The sequence below is a fragment of the Microcebus murinus genome, chromosome 27 (assembly GCF_040939455.1).
Source record: "Microcebus murinus isolate Inina chromosome 27, M.murinus_Inina_mat1.0, whole genome shotgun sequence".
Lineage (NCBI taxonomy): Eukaryota > Metazoa > Chordata > Mammalia > Primates > Cheirogaleidae > Microcebus > Microcebus murinus.
The window spans coordinates 17,835,367-17,853,130 of record NC_134130.1 but is presented as its reverse complement, the minus strand read 5'-3'; the positions used below and the strand labels follow the sequence as shown (position 1 = coordinate 17,853,130).

General features: G+C 38.0%; 1 protein-coding gene across 4 annotated transcripts in view; it reads left to right on the top strand.

Moving 5' to 3' along the window:
* The window catches only part of GSTCD (glutathione S-transferase C-terminal domain containing), a 116,225-nt gene that overhangs the window by 19,421 nt on the left and 79,040 nt on the right, over positions 1 to 17,764 (top strand). For all 4 annotated transcript variants that reach the window (XR_012915117.1, XM_012779011.3, XM_075997968.1 and 1 more), the window contains exons 4-5: positions 10,761 to 11,012; positions 13,827 to 13,920. Coding sequence is in view for 3 of the 4 variants with exons in the window: in XM_012779011.3 (XP_012634465.2) it covers positions 10,761 to 11,012; positions 13,827 to 13,920 (346 nt within the window). In the remaining variant the exon portion in view is untranslated. The remainder of the gene's footprint in view (positions 1 to 10,760; positions 11,013 to 13,826; positions 13,921 to 17,764) is intronic.

Here is a 17,764-nt window from a genome sequence, read left to right as displayed (position 1 = left end):
GTTGAGGAGTTGAGGGTTAGAAAAAAAACAAAAAAGTGATAAAAAGACCTGAGTCTTTTGTTGATAGCAAACTCAACAAAACAGATAGACAAGTGGATTCACCTGCATTAAGGTGAGTGTAAGTCGTCCAGATAGCCCTAACTAAAAAGTTAGCTGATTTGCATTTGATTTTAGCTGAATTTAAATACCATTTGCCTGATTAGGATTAATTGAGGCCAAAGTATTCCTAGTAGAGAAGGCTTTTTCTTCCTCAAGTCAGGAGGACATCTGCCTTACTACAGGAAGTAATCTACGTGATACTACTGAGGAGCTTTGTTTTTGTCTCAGTTTATAATAGGGGAAAACTTGTATACTTGGCCTTATGTGTTTTATGTATTCTATTATTAAATTCTTTTTTGATATTTAATATACAAACCAATTCTCAAAATATTTTCCTTTGTTCTTTTGTGTTTTTCCTGTATCTACACATTTTCTTTCAGGAATTCATTTCTCTTTGCCAAAGCCTCAAGTCATTTCTGTTAGTCTTTTCCTTTATCTTGGGTAAAGAGGCAGTTGTTTAGTTCATTCAGTGGCTATGTTGCTAAGCCTTTGTGCTTACTTTAAGGTGCATTGAGGTGAAGGGAGTGGCAGTTCCAGTGATCAGAATCAGGATCAAGTTCATGATCAGTAATCAAGGTCAAGCTACTAGGTTTGGATCAGAAGCATAAAACTGTACCTAGGGATGGGATACTGAGATACAGGAATAAGGTCAGGACATAAAAGAACAGCCAATTTTGCTAAGTCAAGGTTTGGATTACCAGAGGTCAAAATTAGAAGAACCAGGGAAAATACCCAGTTATGCTGAACAAAATAAAGCCAAAGATGCAAAGCAAGAGCAGGTATATTACCTGAGATTTGAGGTATAAACCTGCTTCAAGCTTTTCCTTTTCAGCAGATACTGTGTTACTTACAAAATTAGCCCCTGGTGGCCCCGCTCCTCTTCATGGAATGGGCCTGACAATACCCTCTCCTTGGAAAAATTTTAAAAATAGATTTAAAATGAATAAATTAAAATCTATACTTTTAATGTTTTCTTCCATTTGCTTCTTTTGCTATACTCTTCTAGTAGATAGTATAGCAACCATTTGGGAGAAGTAGTAATGAATAGCGATACCAGGGCAAAATCCTACTCCAAAACCAGAAAATTGTATAGTTATTTTTCAGTTGCTACTAGTAAACAGGTGCATTTTCATAGAACTATTTAAAAGATTATTCTACTCCCATGAAACAGAGGGATTACCATTTTATAAATTATTTTCATAATTTGAATACTTATTTAATTTTCTACCTTTTAACTTCTAATGCTTTGAATTGAGCTTTTAAAAAAACATATATATCTTTATTGTCTAAAGTAAAATTATTCCTCTTTTAGAACTTTATTTTTGAGCACAAATAAATACCTCTTGTAGTGTCCCCATTAACATAACATTGGAAACACAACGGGGATCTCACTGTTTGATGGCATATTAAAAAATAATGGATGTCACTTATTTAGTGGTAAATTTGTATTTTCTATATCTTCTCCTATGCATTAAGTCCTTAAGAGTTTTCAGGTTTTTTTCTTCCTTTTATTTCATCATATTATGGTGGTACAAATATTGTTAGGGTTACAAATATTGCCCCTGCCCCCCTCCCTCCCCTAGAGGGAGATGTGCCAGAGGTTGGGAGATGACTAGAGATGTGCCAGAGGGTGGGAGATGACTAGAGGTGTGCCAGAGGTTGGGAGACGACTAGAGATGTGCCAGAGGTTGGGAGATGACTAGAGGTGTGCCAGAGGTTGGGAGATGACTAGAGATGTGCCAGAGGTTGGGAGATGACTAGAGATGTGCCAGAGGTTGGGGGATGACTAGAGATGTGCCAGAGGTTGGGGGATGACTAGAGATGTGCCAGAGGTTGGGAGATGACTAGAGATGTGCCAGAGGTTGGGAGATGACTAGAGGTGTGCCAGAGGTTGGGGGATGACTAGAGATGTGCCAGAGGTTGGGAGATGACTAGAGATGTGCCAGAGGTTGGGAGATGACTAGAGGTGTGCCAGGGGTTGGGAGATGACTAGAGATGTGCCAGAGGTTGGGAGATGACTAGAGATGTGCCAGAGGTTGGGAGATGACTAGAGGTGTGCCAGAGGTTGGGAGATGACTGGAGGTGTGCCAGGGGTTGGAGATGACTGGAGATGTGCCAGAGGTTGGGAGATGACTAGAGGTGTGCCAGAGGTTGGGAGATGACTAGAGGTGTGCCAGAGGTTGGGAGATGACTAGAGGTGTGCCAGGGGTTGGGAGATGACTAGAGATGTGCCAGAGGTTGGGAGATGACTAGAGGTGTGCCAGAGGTTGGGAGATGACTAGAGGTGTGCCAGGGGTTGGAGATGACTAGAGATGTGCCAGAGGTTGGGAGATGACTAGAGGTGTGCCAGGGGTTGGGAGATGACTAGAGATGTGCCAGAGGTTGGGAGATGACTAGAGGTGTGCCAGAGGTTGGGAGATGACTAGAGGTGTGCCAGAGGTTGGGGGATGACTAGAGATGTGCCAGAGGTTGGGAGATGACTAGAGATGTGCCAGAGGTTGGGAGATGACTAGAGATGTGCCAGAGGTTGGGAGATGACTAGAGGTGTGCCAGAGGTTGGGAGATGACTAGAGGTGTGCCAGAGGTTGGGGGATGACTAGAGATGTGCCAGAGGTTGGGAGATGACTAGAGATGTGCCAGAGGTTGGGGGATGACTAGAGATGTGCCAGAGGTTTGGGGATGACTAGAGATGTGCCAGAGGTTGGGAGATGACTAGAGGTGTGCCAGGGGTTGGGAGATGACTAGAGATGTGCCAGAGGTTGGGAGATGACTAGAGATGTGCCAGAGGTTGGGAGATGACTAGAGATGTGCGGGAGAGTCACGCGTGTCCGATCCCCCGGTGGTGCGCACTGCACACATTATATAAGTACGCACTCTTCTCCTCCTCCCCCGCCCCACCTGCCCATCACCCGATGAAAAGTTTTTTTCTTCTTTTTTGTTTGTTTGTTTTTGACATTTTAGTTACATTGTATATCTTTGCCTCTCCCTAAGAAGGGTTCCAGTTATGCCCTTCCCCTCCAAAATGCTCACCAATCCCTAAGATTGGGTCCCCCCCCACGCCCCCCCGAATCCCTGGTGAACATTAACACCATTTGAGAACCATAGTTTTAATCAGTCAGTACCAATTTGATGGCGTGTAGATGTGGGACCCATTTTCCATGTCTTGTGTCGCCTCACTTTGGATAATGGGCTTAAGCTTAATCCAGGATAGCATAAATGGTGCTAGCTCACTGTCATTTCTTAGAATTGAGTAAAATTCCATTGTGAGCATATACCACATTTTATTTATCCACTCATGAATTGACGGGCACTTGGGTAGTTTCCATGACCGTGCAATAGTGAATTGTGCTGCCATAAGCATTCGGGTGCAGATGTCTTTATAATAGAGTGTCTTATGCTCTTTTGGGTAGATGCCCAACAATGCTATTGCAGGGTCGAATGGTATTTGTATATCTAGCTGTTTGTGGTATCTCCAAATTCTTTTCTACAAAGATTGCACCAATATGCAGTCCCACCAGTAGTCTAAGAGTGTTCCTCTCTCTCTGCATCCTCGCCAGCATTTGTTGTTTTGGGATTTCTTGATATAGGCCATTCTTACTGGGGTTAGGTGGAATCTCATTGTGGTTTGCATTTCTCTGATGACTAGAGATATTGAGCATTTTTTTTATATGTTTGCAGGACATTATTCTGTCTTCTTTGGAGAAGTTTCTGTTCATTTCCATCACCCATTTCTTGATGGGATTGTTTGATTTTTTTCTTGTTAATTCTTTTGAGTTCTAGATAGATTGTTGTTATTAGACCTTTAGCAGAGGTGTAGAAAGCAAATATTTTTTCCTACTCTGTGGGTTGTCTATTTGCTCCACTGATGGTTTCCTTGGCTGTGCAGAACCTTGTTAATTTGATCAAGATCCCATTTGTTTATTTTTGATGCTACAGTGATTGCCTTGGGGTTCTTCCTCAAAAATTCTTTGCCTAGACCAATATCTGATAGGGTTTTCCCAACATCTTTTTCTAGGATTCTTTTTTTTTTTTTTTTTTTTTTTTGAGACAGAGTCTCACTTTGTTGTCCAGGCTAGAGTGAGTGCCGTGGCGTCAGCCTAGCTCACAGCAACCTCAAACTCCTGGGCTTGAGTGATCCTTCTGCCTCAGCCCCCCGAGTAGCTGGGACTACAGGCATGCGCCACCATGCCCGGCTAATTTTTTATATATATATCAGTTGGCCAATTAATTTCTTTCTATTTACAGTAGAGACGGGGTCTCGCTCTTGCTCAGGCTGGTTTTGAACTCCTGACCTCGAGCAATCCGCCCGCCTCGGCCTCCCAAGAGCTAGGATTACAGGCATGAGCCACAGCGCCCGGCCTTTTTCTAGGATTCTTAAGGTTTCATGCCTTAAGTTTAAATCTGTTATCCATCTTGAGTGAATTTTTGTGAGAGGTGAGAGGTAGGGATCCTGATTCACTCTTCTGCATGTAGCTAACCAGTTTTCCCAGCACCATTTATTGAAGAGAGATTCTTTTCCCCAGTGTATATTTTTGTCAACTTTATCAAAGATTAGATTACCATATACTGATGGTTTCATCTCTGGTATCTCAGATCTATTCCAGATATCCATGCTTCTGTTCTTGTGCCAATACCAGGCTGATTTAACTACTATTGCTTTATAGTACAGCTTGAAGTCAGGAAGACTGATGCCTCCTAGTTTGTTCTTTTTATTTAAGATTGCTTTGGCTATACGAGGTTTTTTCTGGTTCCATACGAAGTGAAGAATTATTTTTTCTAGATCTGTAAAGAATGCTGATGGTATTTTGATGGGGATTGCATTTATTCTGTAGCTCACTTTAGGTAATATTGACATTTTAACTATATTGATTCATCCAATCCATGAACAAGGTAGATTTTTCCATTGTTTAAATCTTCTGCAATTTCTTTTTTAGTGTTTCATAGTTCTCGCTATATAAATCTTTTGTATCTTTTGTTAAGGATACTCCTAGATATTTAATTTTCTTTGGGACTATAGTAAAGGATATTGCGTTTTTGATTTGAGTTTCTGCTTGGTGGTTCTTGGAATATATGAATGCTTCTGATTTGTGTATATTGATTTTATAAGCTGAAAGTTTACCAAATTCAGTTATCAAGTCTAGGAGTCTCTTGGAAGAGTCCATGGGATTTTCTAGGTATAATATCATATCATCAGCAAAGAGTGAGAATTTGATTTCATCTGCCCCCACTTGCATGCCCTTAATACCCCTCTCCTGCTTGATTGCTGTTGCTAGGACTTTAAGCACTATATTGAATAGCAGAAGAGATAGTGGGCATCCTCGTCTAGTTCCGGATCAAAGGGGGAAAGATTTCAACTTTTCCCCGTTTATAATGATATTAGCAGTGGGTTTGTTGTAGATGGATTTGATAAATTTAAGATATGAGCTGTCTATGCCTATTTTGTTAATAAGAGTTTTTATCATAAAGGTGTGTTGGACTTTGTCAAATGCTTTTTCTGCATCTTTTGACAGAATCATATGGTCTTTGTTCTTGATTTTATTTATGAAGTGAATTGTATTTATAGACTTGCGTATGTTGAACCATCCTTGCATCTCTGGAATAAAGCCCACCTGGTCATGGTGAATTATTTTTTTGATGTGCTGCTGAATTCTATTCGCTGAAATTTTATTTAGGATTTTTGCATCTGTATTCATGAGGGATATTGGTCTGTAATTTTCTTTTTGTTGTTGTTGTGTCCTTTCCTGGCTTTGGTATCAAGGTGATATTGGCTTCGTAGAATGAGTTAGGAAGGATACCATCCTTCTCAATGGTGTGGAATAGTTTCTGTAGTATAGGTATGTGATCATCTTTGTATGTTTGGTAGAATTCTAAAGTGTAGCCATCTGGCCCGGGACTTTTACGTTTAGGGAGGTTTTTAATTACTGCTTCAATTTCTGAGCTTGAGATTGGTCTCTTCAGGAATTCTGTTGCCTCCTAGGTGAACTTAGGGAGGTTGTATGAATCCAAGAATTTGTCAATTTTGTCTTTGTTCTGTAGTTTTGGGGCATACAGTTTTTTATAGTAGTCAAATATAATGTTTTGTATTTCTGTGATGTCTGTTGTGATTTCTCCTTTTTCATTTCTTATTGAGTTTATTAGAGTCCTTTCACTTTGGGTCCTTGTCAGTCTAGCAAGAGGGCCATCAATTTTGTTTATCTTTTCGAAAAACCAGCTTCTGGTTTTTGTTGATCTTTAGTATAGTTCTCTTGTTCTCCATTTCATTCAGTTCTGCTTTGATCTTTTGTTATTTCTTTTCTTCTATTAGGATTGGAAATTGTTTGCTCTTCTTTTTCCAATTCTTTGAGCTTATTCATTAGGTTGTCGGTATCTAAGCTTTCTGTTTTTTGGATGTGAACGTTAATTGCTATTAGTTTTCCTCTTAGGTAAGCTTTTGCTGTATCCCACAGGTTTTGGTAAGAAGTATCACTATTATCATTTTGTTCGAAGAAATTCTTGATTTCCCTCGTCCCACGTCAGAGTTGGAAAATCACTCCCTTTCCTATTTCCACCCTGTTAGGGTGGGATCTATTCGTTAGGAGCAAAGCAGAAGCAATTGGGTGTGATGGAGAACTGCCTGAGGGGGAACACCACCTGGGGAGCAATCTCTCTCCCTCTTCCCTCCCCTCCCTGGTGGGACTTGAGACACTGGGATCTGCCAGGAGGCTTCACCAAGGAGTGAGCTCCTTCCCTCTTCTGCTCCCTCACCAGCGCTTGAGCTGCCAGGGACCACTGAGAAGCTCCACTGAGGGGTGAAAACTATCCCTTTTCCGTGAGTCGCCAGCGGAGCTTGGGCGATCTTGGGCAGATCCCTGGCTCCCGCCCTCCCTTCCGCCCCTTCCCCAGCAGGGCTCAAGCGGCTGGGGTCCGCAGACAAGTTCCACCGAGGGGTGAAAACTTTCCTCGTCCCCAGCGGCCGGGCTTGGGCTGTTGGAGACCCCTGGGAGGGTCCGGGGAGGATGGCGCTCGCCCCCTCTTCCGCTCCCTCCCCAGCAGCACTTGGGTCGCCTGAATCCACCGGGCAACTCAGTCAAATGAGCAATCTGTCTCGCTTTTCTGTCCCTTCACAAGCGAGGTATAAGCCACTGGTGTTTACAGATCTCCCAGCAAAGGCGACCTTGCACCGCGCCCTGGAGATTTCAAATTGCTTTCTGCTCCTGCCTCCTCTCCAACCTGCCTGCCTGTCTAAAGTATATAGGAGGATGTGCATAGGTTATATATGCAAATATTACACAATTTTATATAGGGGACTTGAGTATCTGCAGATTTTGGTATCTGTGGGAGGTCTTGGAATGAATCCCCATGGATACTGAGGGGGGCTGTAATACATTTTACAAGGTGAATAAGTAAACAAATAAATGTATATCTTTATATTATATACACGTTGATAAATGCTTACAAAATAACTTACTATGTGATTTATGCTCTGATATATCCTATTTCATATTTGTAAACCTACTGTGTTGATTTCACAACCTCCTAATGGGTCACGAACAGCAGTTTGAAAGATACTAATTTAGGAGATTACTCTGTGAAGATAATAAATGGATTCTTGATCATTTGTTCATTTACTCTACAGAGTATTATTTGCAAAGCAGTGTTTTAACTGCTTGTAGTATTCCAAGAGAGTTAGATACAGCCCCTGATCTTATAATCAATCACTTGTGCTTATTTAATCTCAAAGTTCAGTTAACATATAGTAATATAGACATATAGTGTGAATTTTTCATGAATCATCTGTCCTTTCTGGCTCATGCTTTGATACTTATTGCTAGATATATTTGCAGAGATTTTCTGTGACTTGACCTTTTTACTTATCTGTTCATAATTTTAAGTCTTATCTGTTTGTGACATTACAGTGATTTCTATGGAAACAACATTCAGAGCTTCCCAAAGAAACAGGAGTACTCTAATTTTTAAAGAAAGTGAATTTGGTAGTAGTGGTAGGGAGAAAGCATCTGAGCAAGAGAAAACAAAAGGTTACGGATTTTTATCAGCCGTCATAGTTTTTCATTTTTCTAATTTGAATAAATAAAAGCTGTTTTATAAAATAGAAATCCTCCTAATAGTGCCGTTATCTTTTTCAGTTCTAAATATTTATATTGTATCTCCTTACTATTTTACTTTAGTGAAATGTTCTCTTTACCTGTCATTTTTACCTGTCATATTTTTTAAAAATATGGTCCTGAGGTGTTCATCTTACACTATTTTTTTTTTTTTTGAGACAGAGTCTTACTCTATTGCCCAGGCTAGAGTGCTATGGCATCAACCTAGCTCACAGCAACCTCCAACTCCTGGGCTCAAGCAATCCTCCTACCTCAGCCTCCCGAGTAGTTGGAACTGCAGGCATGTGTCACCGTGCCTGGATAATTTTTTGTATGTATTTTTAGTTGGCTAGCTAATTTCTTTCTGTTTTTAGTAGAGATGGGGTCTCGCTATTGCTCAGGCTGGTTTCAAACTCCTGAGCTCTAACGATCCGCCTGCCTTGGCCTCCAAGAGTGCTAGGATTTCAGGCATGAGCCACTATGCCCGGCCCTTACACTATTTTTAAGTAATATTGTTTAGGCTTTAAATAATAGTTCATACATTCATAGAAGATGGCTTCAGATACACAAAAAAAATGGAACTTTGGGTCACTATTAAAATGAGTGCAAACTCTCCATTTCCATATTTCTCCAGTGAGCTGCAAAACTTCCATTGAGACTCCTCAAGATACATCATGATTGTAAACTCTCTATAGACCTTAAGTTGTGACAATTTAAAAATGTTACATAATTTGCTTTGAGGAAGTCAATACTTCAATTTACTTTTTTCTCCATTAACCACTTAAACTAATTTTCATAAATAAGCACATAGTAATGATTTTAGGTTTTTGAGATAATGTCCCATTTAACTCTCCATAGTCAGTGTTGAGACCTTATCAAGTATTAATATACTGAGGGCCAGGGACAGTGTTCTTAGACTGTGTTCTTGGCTATGAATTATAGATGAAAGGGTTTCCAGATTTGAAGGAAGTTGATTATGGAAGAGTTCTTGGAGAAGGTTAAAAATATGCTACCGATGAAAGATGATAGACAATTGAACATAAGACATAAAGTTTTCCAAAATGATTTTCAGTTGTAGCATTTATAAACATCTATAAATGTTGTCATTGTTATTTATATCGATTTTTCTTGGAATTATTCTTTCTTCTTTTTCTATTGAGTGTTGTTTTCCACTGTATGAATGTACCACCATTTATCCATTCACCTATTGAAGGGCATCTTGGTTACTTCCAAGTTTTGGCAAATGTGAGTAAAGCTGCTATAAACATCTGTGTGCAGGTTTTTGTGTGATCAGCTTATTTGGAGCATGATTGGTAGACTGTATGGTAAGAGAATATTTAGTTTTGTAAGAAACTGCCAAACTGTATCTCAAAGTGGCTGTACTATTTTGCATTCCCACCAGCAATGAGAGTTCCTGCTACTCCACACCTTCACCATCATTTGGTGTCATCGGTGTTTTGGATTTTCATCATTCTAATGGGTATGTAGTAGCTCCTTGTTTAATTTGCTATTCCCTAATGAAATATGATGGTGAGCATTTTTTCATATGGTAAGGTGTCTGCTCAGATCTTTTGCCCATTTTTTAATTGGATTATTCATTTTCTTATTGCTGAATTGCTCTAGTTGTTATATTATGAAATGAATGATGAAAACATACAAGACACATCACCAAGGAAGATATACAAATAGCAAATAAGCACATGAAAAGATGCTCAACATCATTAATAACAGGCAAAATGCAAATGAAAACACAATATGATATTACTACATACCCACAAGAATGATTAAATTAAAAAGACCGATAATACTAAGTGTTGGCAAGTTGTGGAGAAACTGGAACCTCCGTGGATTGCTAGTGGGAATTGTAAAATAGTATGGCCACCCTGGAGAACAATTTGGCAGTTTCTTTAAAAGCTAAATGTGCAGTTACCATACAAGCTACCAACTTGACTCTTAGGTATCCACTTCTAAGAAATGAAAAACATTTCCACACAAATACTGGTACATGAATATATATAGCCATATTATTTGTAACAGCTAAAAAACTGAAAACATGTAAATGTCCCTCAACTAGGGAATGGATAAGTAAACTACATCTACATAATGACTATTATTCACAATAAAAAGAAACAAACTTGATAAATGCAACTATATGGATGTACCTCAAAAACATAATGCTAAATGATAAAAGACATTTTGTGATCCTATTTATATGAAATTCTAGAAAAGGTAAAATTATAAACATGGAAAGCACATCATTGGTTGCCTACAACTGACCATGATCAGTTTATATGAAATTCTAGAAAAGGTAAGAAAATTATAAATATGGAAAGCACTCCGTGGTTACCTATAACTGACCATGGGAGCAGAGATTGGCTGCAAATGTCATCACAACGGAGCTGTTAGAGGTGATAGAGTGTTCTAGAACTACATTGTCGTGGTAGTTGCACAACTTCATAAATATATTAAGACTCATTGTTTGCATTATGCAATTAAAATGTGTGATTTTTGTGGTACATAAGGTTACCTCAATACAATAAACAAATATATGATAATGTGTTTTATCTTTTTTCTGCCTAGGTAATTATCTGTGAGAAATTTTCTGAGAAGCTAGTAGAATTTCCACTGCTAGCTTCTTGGTACCAGAGGATTCAGGAAGTGCCAGGAGTAAAAGCAGCAGCTTCCAAGTGTGGGATCCAATTTCTTCATTTACCAGAGTTGTTGAGTCCCTCAAATGAACAGCATCCAAACTTAAATGACATGCCTGGTGGAGAAGAGCAAAATGATCCTTTATTCGTAGGAGGACCGAGACCAACTATGACCAAGTTAATGGTATTTAAATTGCTTCATTAAAATTTTCTTTGAAAAGTTCCATATGAATAATGTTGCTTAGTATTCTGGCCCAACTTGTCATTATTTGTCAGCATTATTTTTGTTGTAAATTTTATTTGTAGCTATCTTACATTACTCTTTACCAATTAATATTTCCACTAGTCTGTTGCATTTAAGCAAAGTATAGTAAATTGAAGATTTTTAATGTGCATCTTTGGAGCCAAGAAAGTCACAATATACTTTAAAAAAGCATTTTTCTCAAAACATTTTTTTATATTCAGGTGTGTTATTTTAACCTGATGTTTTCCTAGTGCAAGGTTTTGGTCTCAGTCTCTTTTAGTTTGAGATGATGATTTGAAGTTAAAGAAATATAAAGGTGAATATCTCAATTTACTTTCTAAGTCTAAATTTACAACGTTGAAATTCTTTGAATTTTATTTTTAGTTTAATTTTTTATTTTAATGTGTCTGTTATATAATGAGAATACATATGATTTTTTTTCCTCTTTGGGGCATAACTTGTTTCTTTTCTTTTACTTTTTTAAATTTGAGACATGGCCTCCCTCTGTCACCTGGGCTAGAATGCTTTAGATGTGATCATAGCTCACAGCAACCTCAAACTCTTGGGTTCAAGTGATCCTTCTACGACAGCTTCCCAAGTAGCTAGGACTACAGGCACACACTACCATGCCCAGCTAATTTTTTATTTTTTGTAGAAAAATGTCTTCCTATGTTGCCCAGGCTGGTCTCGAACTCCTAGCTTCATCTCAAGCAATCTTCCTGCTTTGGCCTCCCAAAGTGCTAGTAGTACAGGCATGAGCCACTGCTCCCAGCCTCATAATTTGTTTTTTTTTGTTTGTTTGTTTCTAATAATACCAATTATAAAGTTTTCAATAATAGGTTTTCTTTTCCCTACCATTTGAAATAGTGTGCAAAAATGTTTTGCTTTTAATAGATGATTTGAAGATTTATTTAAATAGAGGATAATTTATGAAATAAATTATTCATCTGAGTTGTACTGAAAGAATATTCATTATATTTTCCTATTTGGATGAGGAAGTATTTGAGTTTTGTAGAGAATGGAAAGTTTACTTATTTAGAAATGTACAAGAAGACTTTGGTAGGGATACTCTTTAGCTAAACTCTGTAGCCTGTAGATAAAATAATGAAACATGATTATACAAATGATTTTAGAAGTTATCAAGCATGTCTAGATTTTGATGTCTCTTTTTTTTTGAGACAGAGTCTAATTCTGTTGCCCAGGGTAAAGGCCGTGGCATCAGCCTAGCTCTCAGCAACTTCCAACTCCTAGGCTCAAGCGATCCTCCTGCCTCAGCCTCCCAAGTAGCTGGGACTACAGGTGTGCGCCACCATGCCTGGCTAATTTTTTCTATATATTTTTTGTTGGCCAATTAATTTCTTTCTATTTTTAGTAGAGATGGAGTCTTGCTCTTGCTCAGACTGGTCTCGAACTTCTTACCTTGAGCGATCCTCCTGCCTCAGCCTCCCAGAGTGCTAGGATTATAGGCGTGACCCACCGTGCCCTGCTTGATGTCTCTTAATTAGATGGTTACACAGTTGAGGGATTTCTGGTTCACTTCTTGAGTAGGTATAGACATTATTCTTTGAATGATGAAAATATTCTAAAATTAAATAGTGGTAACAGTTGAACAACTGTGAATATTCTAAAAACCAGTGAACTACCTGCTTTAAATGGGTACATTTTATGGTATATGTAATAAATTATATGTCAATATGGTTATATTTTTAAAAAGACCCTAAGGTAGGAATAAATTAATTGAAATGAGGAATAGCAAGGTGTGGCTAGACTAGAGTAAAGAAGATAGAAGAGAAGCAGATGATGTCAGAGAGATGTGTTTATCTTTCTGGAGGCAAATGAGTGCTCTAGATTTCTAGATCAATAATTAGATCTCTATCCATAACAAAAGGATATATTATTTCTTTTGGGACTCAAATCAAGCTAGTTTTTGTAATGGAAAGTAATCTCAAAGTAACTGATACAAAAGGGTTCAATGCTGGATTCTCAGTGATTTTTCTTTTGCATAGGTTGATCCTAGAGATAAAAATACCTGAACCGTGGATAGTAGATATGCTGTGGACTATGGACCTAGCATGTAATCGGCAGGGGTCTGTGGGTCCACGTGTATGTCATGTACTGTCTGTAGATCCAATAAATAAATGTACCTCTTCTAACATGCGGAAGGGACCTGAGAATTTTTTTAATATATTGAAAAGTGGTTTCATTCTTGAAAATGTTGGAAACTATCTGGCTAAACCAGAGGAATCCTTTTCTAGAGACATTACAGGCACTTTTAAAGGACTGGTATGAGTGATGTTTTGGGATACGTGTTGAAGTGGCAGCATTTTAGTGCTGTAAGCATAGCTCGTGGGCTTTGGCAGTTTTCATATATGTAAAGCAGACATTGATGGACATATAAAAAGTCACTTTTTTATTATCTGTGTCTGGATTGTTTTTGCTAAAATTTATCTTCAGCTGACTTTTTACTATCCAATATATTTCTAGGTTCCTTGTTCTATGTATTTTTTAGTAATAATTTAAAAATAGCATTACTTTTTATTATCTCAATATAAAAAATAATAGGCAAGTAACTGTCCTATCAAAAACCCCAGCATATTGTATTTTTTATGTAATGAATAAATATTTGGGGGAATCTCTGATGATTATTATTATTTATGCTCCTCTTTGCCAGTATAGAAAATAGAAATTTGGCTTTCAAGAACATAATAAGAGTTTATTAATTCATTAATTGGAAAGAGGATATTTCCTTTCTAGGAAAAAGGCATCGAAGTGATGTTTTCTCCCCACCCTTGCCCTACTTGGACCCTGGATTGGAATGGTCTCCCTGCAGCAGTGAGCCCAAAGGAAGGTGAGGGGGTTTATTTTTTCTTTAAGTTTTACTCACAATCTGGATATTCTCTTCAGATCTGTCTTTCAATTCTCTAGTTCTCTTTTTGGCTTTATCTAATATTCCGATCACAGTATTCATTGAGTTTTCATTTTATTCTTATTGTGAAAAATTTTTTAGATACATATCACTCAGATTTAATATTTCCCACATTTTATTTTTATACATTTGTTTCATCTATTCCTTTTTTGTTCTTTGCTGCTGTATTTTGAAAAAAATCCCAGATAACTTTAGTATACACCTGTAAAAAATATTGACATCTTAAATAATCACAATGCCATTATCATACCTAATGCAAATTAACAAAAATCCTGGATCATCTAATGACTAGTTCATAATACATTTCCTCCAATTGTTTAAAATACTGTTTGAAAAAATATCTTTTTATTTTTTTTTTAGATTTAATGGCATTATTTTATTAGAGTTCATTTTACTGCAACTTGGAAAGCAAAAAATATCTTTTTATTGTTAGTTTGTGGTTAAATTATTATATTTTTCATTGCTAGAAATTTTATTTGGTTTGTTTGTTTTTGATAATCTTTTCCTTGCTTGTGTTTGTTTCCTCTTTTTAATTTTTTAAGCAGTTATTATATATTCTGTGTTTGTTATTTCTAATAGTTGATGTTCATAGAGTTCTAATTCTGCTGTTTGTTTTTTCTGTTGACTTCACTTCTGGTGTTTTATCTCCCTGTGAATTTTGTAATTTTAGATTGTGAATTTATTTTGGGGTTACTCAATATGTGGGAATCTTATGGGGCTTGGATTAAGAGTAAATTCCCACAGAAAGGGATTATATTTGCTTATGCCAGGCATTTCAAGGTACAAGAACTTAAGACCACTTAGTGTTTGTTTTCAGCTTCAGTTTCAGATGTTTTTAAAATTTCTTATTTTATTTTTATCATTTTTTTTGAGTAACACATAATCATTATACATATTTATGGGGTACAGTGTGATATTTTGATACATGTATACAATGTGTAATGATCAAATCAGGGTAATTAGCTTATCCATCTCCGCAAACATTTATCATTTCTGTGTATTGGAAACATTTAAAATCTGCTCTTGTAGCTATTTGAAAATGTACAATAAATTATTGTTAATTCATAGTCACCCTATAGTGCTACAGAACACTAGAGCCTGTTCCTCCTACCTAGCTGTAATTTTGTATCCATAAATCACACTCTGGCTATATCCCCCATACCCACTTCCCAGGCTCTAGTCACCACTATTCTCTGCTCACTAATTCTGTGAGATCAACTATTTTACCTTCCAAATATGAGTGAGAACATATGATATTTTTCTGTGCTCATCTTATTTTACTTAATATAATGTCCTCCAAGCTCATCTATATTGGTGTGAATGGCAGGATTTTGTTTTTTTTAATGGCTATAGTATTCTGATGTGTATGTATGCTACATTTTCTTTATCCATTCATCTGTTGGTGGACACTTAGGTTGATCCTATATCTTGGCTATTGTGGATAGTGCTACAATAAACATGGGAGTACAGATATTTCTTTGACATACTGATTTTCTTTCTTTTGAACATATATCCAGCCATGGGATTGCTGGGTCATATGGTAGTAAAGAAGATAGAAGAGAAGCAGATGATGTCAGAGAGACATCAGGTAGTTCTATTTTTAGTTTTTTGAGGAAACTCCATACTGTTTTCCATAATAGCTGTACTAATTTACATTTCAGCTAACAGTGTATAAGAATTTCCCTTGCTCCCTTGCCAGCATTTATTATTTTTTGTCTTTATAATAATAGCCATTCTAACTGGGGTGAGATGATATCTTATTGTGGCTTTGATTTGTATTTCTCTAATGATTAGTGATATTGAGCAGTTTTGCATATGCCTGTTGGCCATTTAAATGTATGCCCATTTTTAATGGGTTTATTTATTTGCTGTTGAGTTGTTTCAGCTTCTTGTATATTCTGGATATTAATTCCTGTTGGATGAATAGTTTGCAAATATTTTCTCCCTTTCTGCTAGTTATCTCTACACTTTGATGTAATCTTATTTGTCTCTTTTTACTTTTGTTACATGTGCTCTTGAGGTCTTATCCATAAAATGTTCAGAAGCATTTCCCACGTGTTTTATTCTAATAGTTTTATAGTTTTGGATTTTATATTTAATCTTTAATCCATTTTGATTTGATTTTTGTATATGGTGAGATATAGAGATCTAGTTTTATTCTTCTGCATATGGATATCTAGTTTTCCCAGCACCGTTTAATGAAGAGACTATACTTTCCTCAATGAATGTTCTTGGCACCCTTGCTGAAAATGAGTTGACTGTAAATGGGTGGATTTATATCCAGGTTCCATTGGTCTATGTGTCTGTTTTTATGCCAGTACCATGCTGTTTGTGTCTTTAGGTTTGTAGTATATTTTGAAGTTAGGTAGTGTCATGCCTTCATATTTGTTCTTTTTGCTCAGGATTGCTTTGGCTATTTGGGCTCTTTTTTGGTTCCATAGGAATTTAGGATTGTTTTTTTCTATTTCTGTGAAGAATGTCATTGGTATTTTCATGGGGATTGCATTGATACTGTACAGTGCTTTGGGTAGTATGGACACTTTAACAATATTTATTCTTCCAGTCCATGAATATGGAACATCTTTCCATTTTTGTTTGTGTCTCCCCTTCAGTTTCTTTCATTCACGTTTTATAATTTTCATTGTAGTGATCTTTCACTTCTTTGGTTAAGTTTATTCCTAGGTATTTTATTTTATTTGTAGCTATCGTAAATGGTATTACTTTCTTGGTTTCTTTTTCAGGTTGTTTGCTGTTGGCATATAGAAATGCTGCTGATTTTTGTATGTTGATTTTGTATAATGCAACATTACTGAATTGGCAGCAAATACCCTGAAATGGCAGTGCACACTTGTTATTTGGGCCCTGATGTGCAGGGAGCAGCACAGCAATGACTCCACTTTCCTGGGAGATGGATGTTTCAGCAGATCAAACTCTAGGAGGCTAGTTGAGGTCCAGAGAATCAGGGTGCTAGAGTTGTTAGGCTTGTAGGGTGGGCTGTCTCAGCTTAGCTACTTCCATTTTCCTGGGATGCCAGATACTATGTCAACTCAGCCCTGGGGTGTGTAGCTGCTCAGCTAGGCCAGGGCACTACTTCCCCAGTGGGTGATGTGCCTCTTCACCTCAGGCCAAGAGTCCAGGCACTATTTCCCTGGGATGCTGGGCACCATATCAGCGTAGCTATGGGTGACCATTCTGGGAGGCAGGGCATTGCTTTAACTTAGGCACTGGGGAGGCGTGACTGCCTGGGCAGCAAAGATGCCATTTTCCTAGGAGATAGAATACTGCTTTAGCTTAGGCATAGAGGAGAGTGACTGCTGTAGTTACCCAAGGCATTGTTTCCCTGGGATGGCTTGTGTTGCTTCAGCTCCGGCAGAGCAGGGCAGGGTTCCGTAGCAACAAGGAGAGGTTTTTAGAACATATCTTCCAAGGCGCGGTTTTCTTAGGAGGCAGTGTGTGGCTTTAGCCCAGGCCTTTAGGGGCAGGGTGCAGTTACAACTGAGAGAGATGATGAAGTGATTCTACCAAAGCACCATTTCTCCAAGAGGGAGGGTGTGACTTCAGCTCCAGCCACAACTGAGGACTGGGATATGGGAGGGGGTGGGGAAGCCCCTGCACTGCTGCTTGGCCTTGGGGAAAGGGTATAACATCTGGTTGCAGCTCTGCTTGGGGTTGTAAGCCACCGAGTGGGTGTGGTTTGGCAGTTTCTTAGTCCCAGAGATGAGGGATGCCATGGGCCTAGCCCTGGAGCAAGGCGCACTCCAGCAGT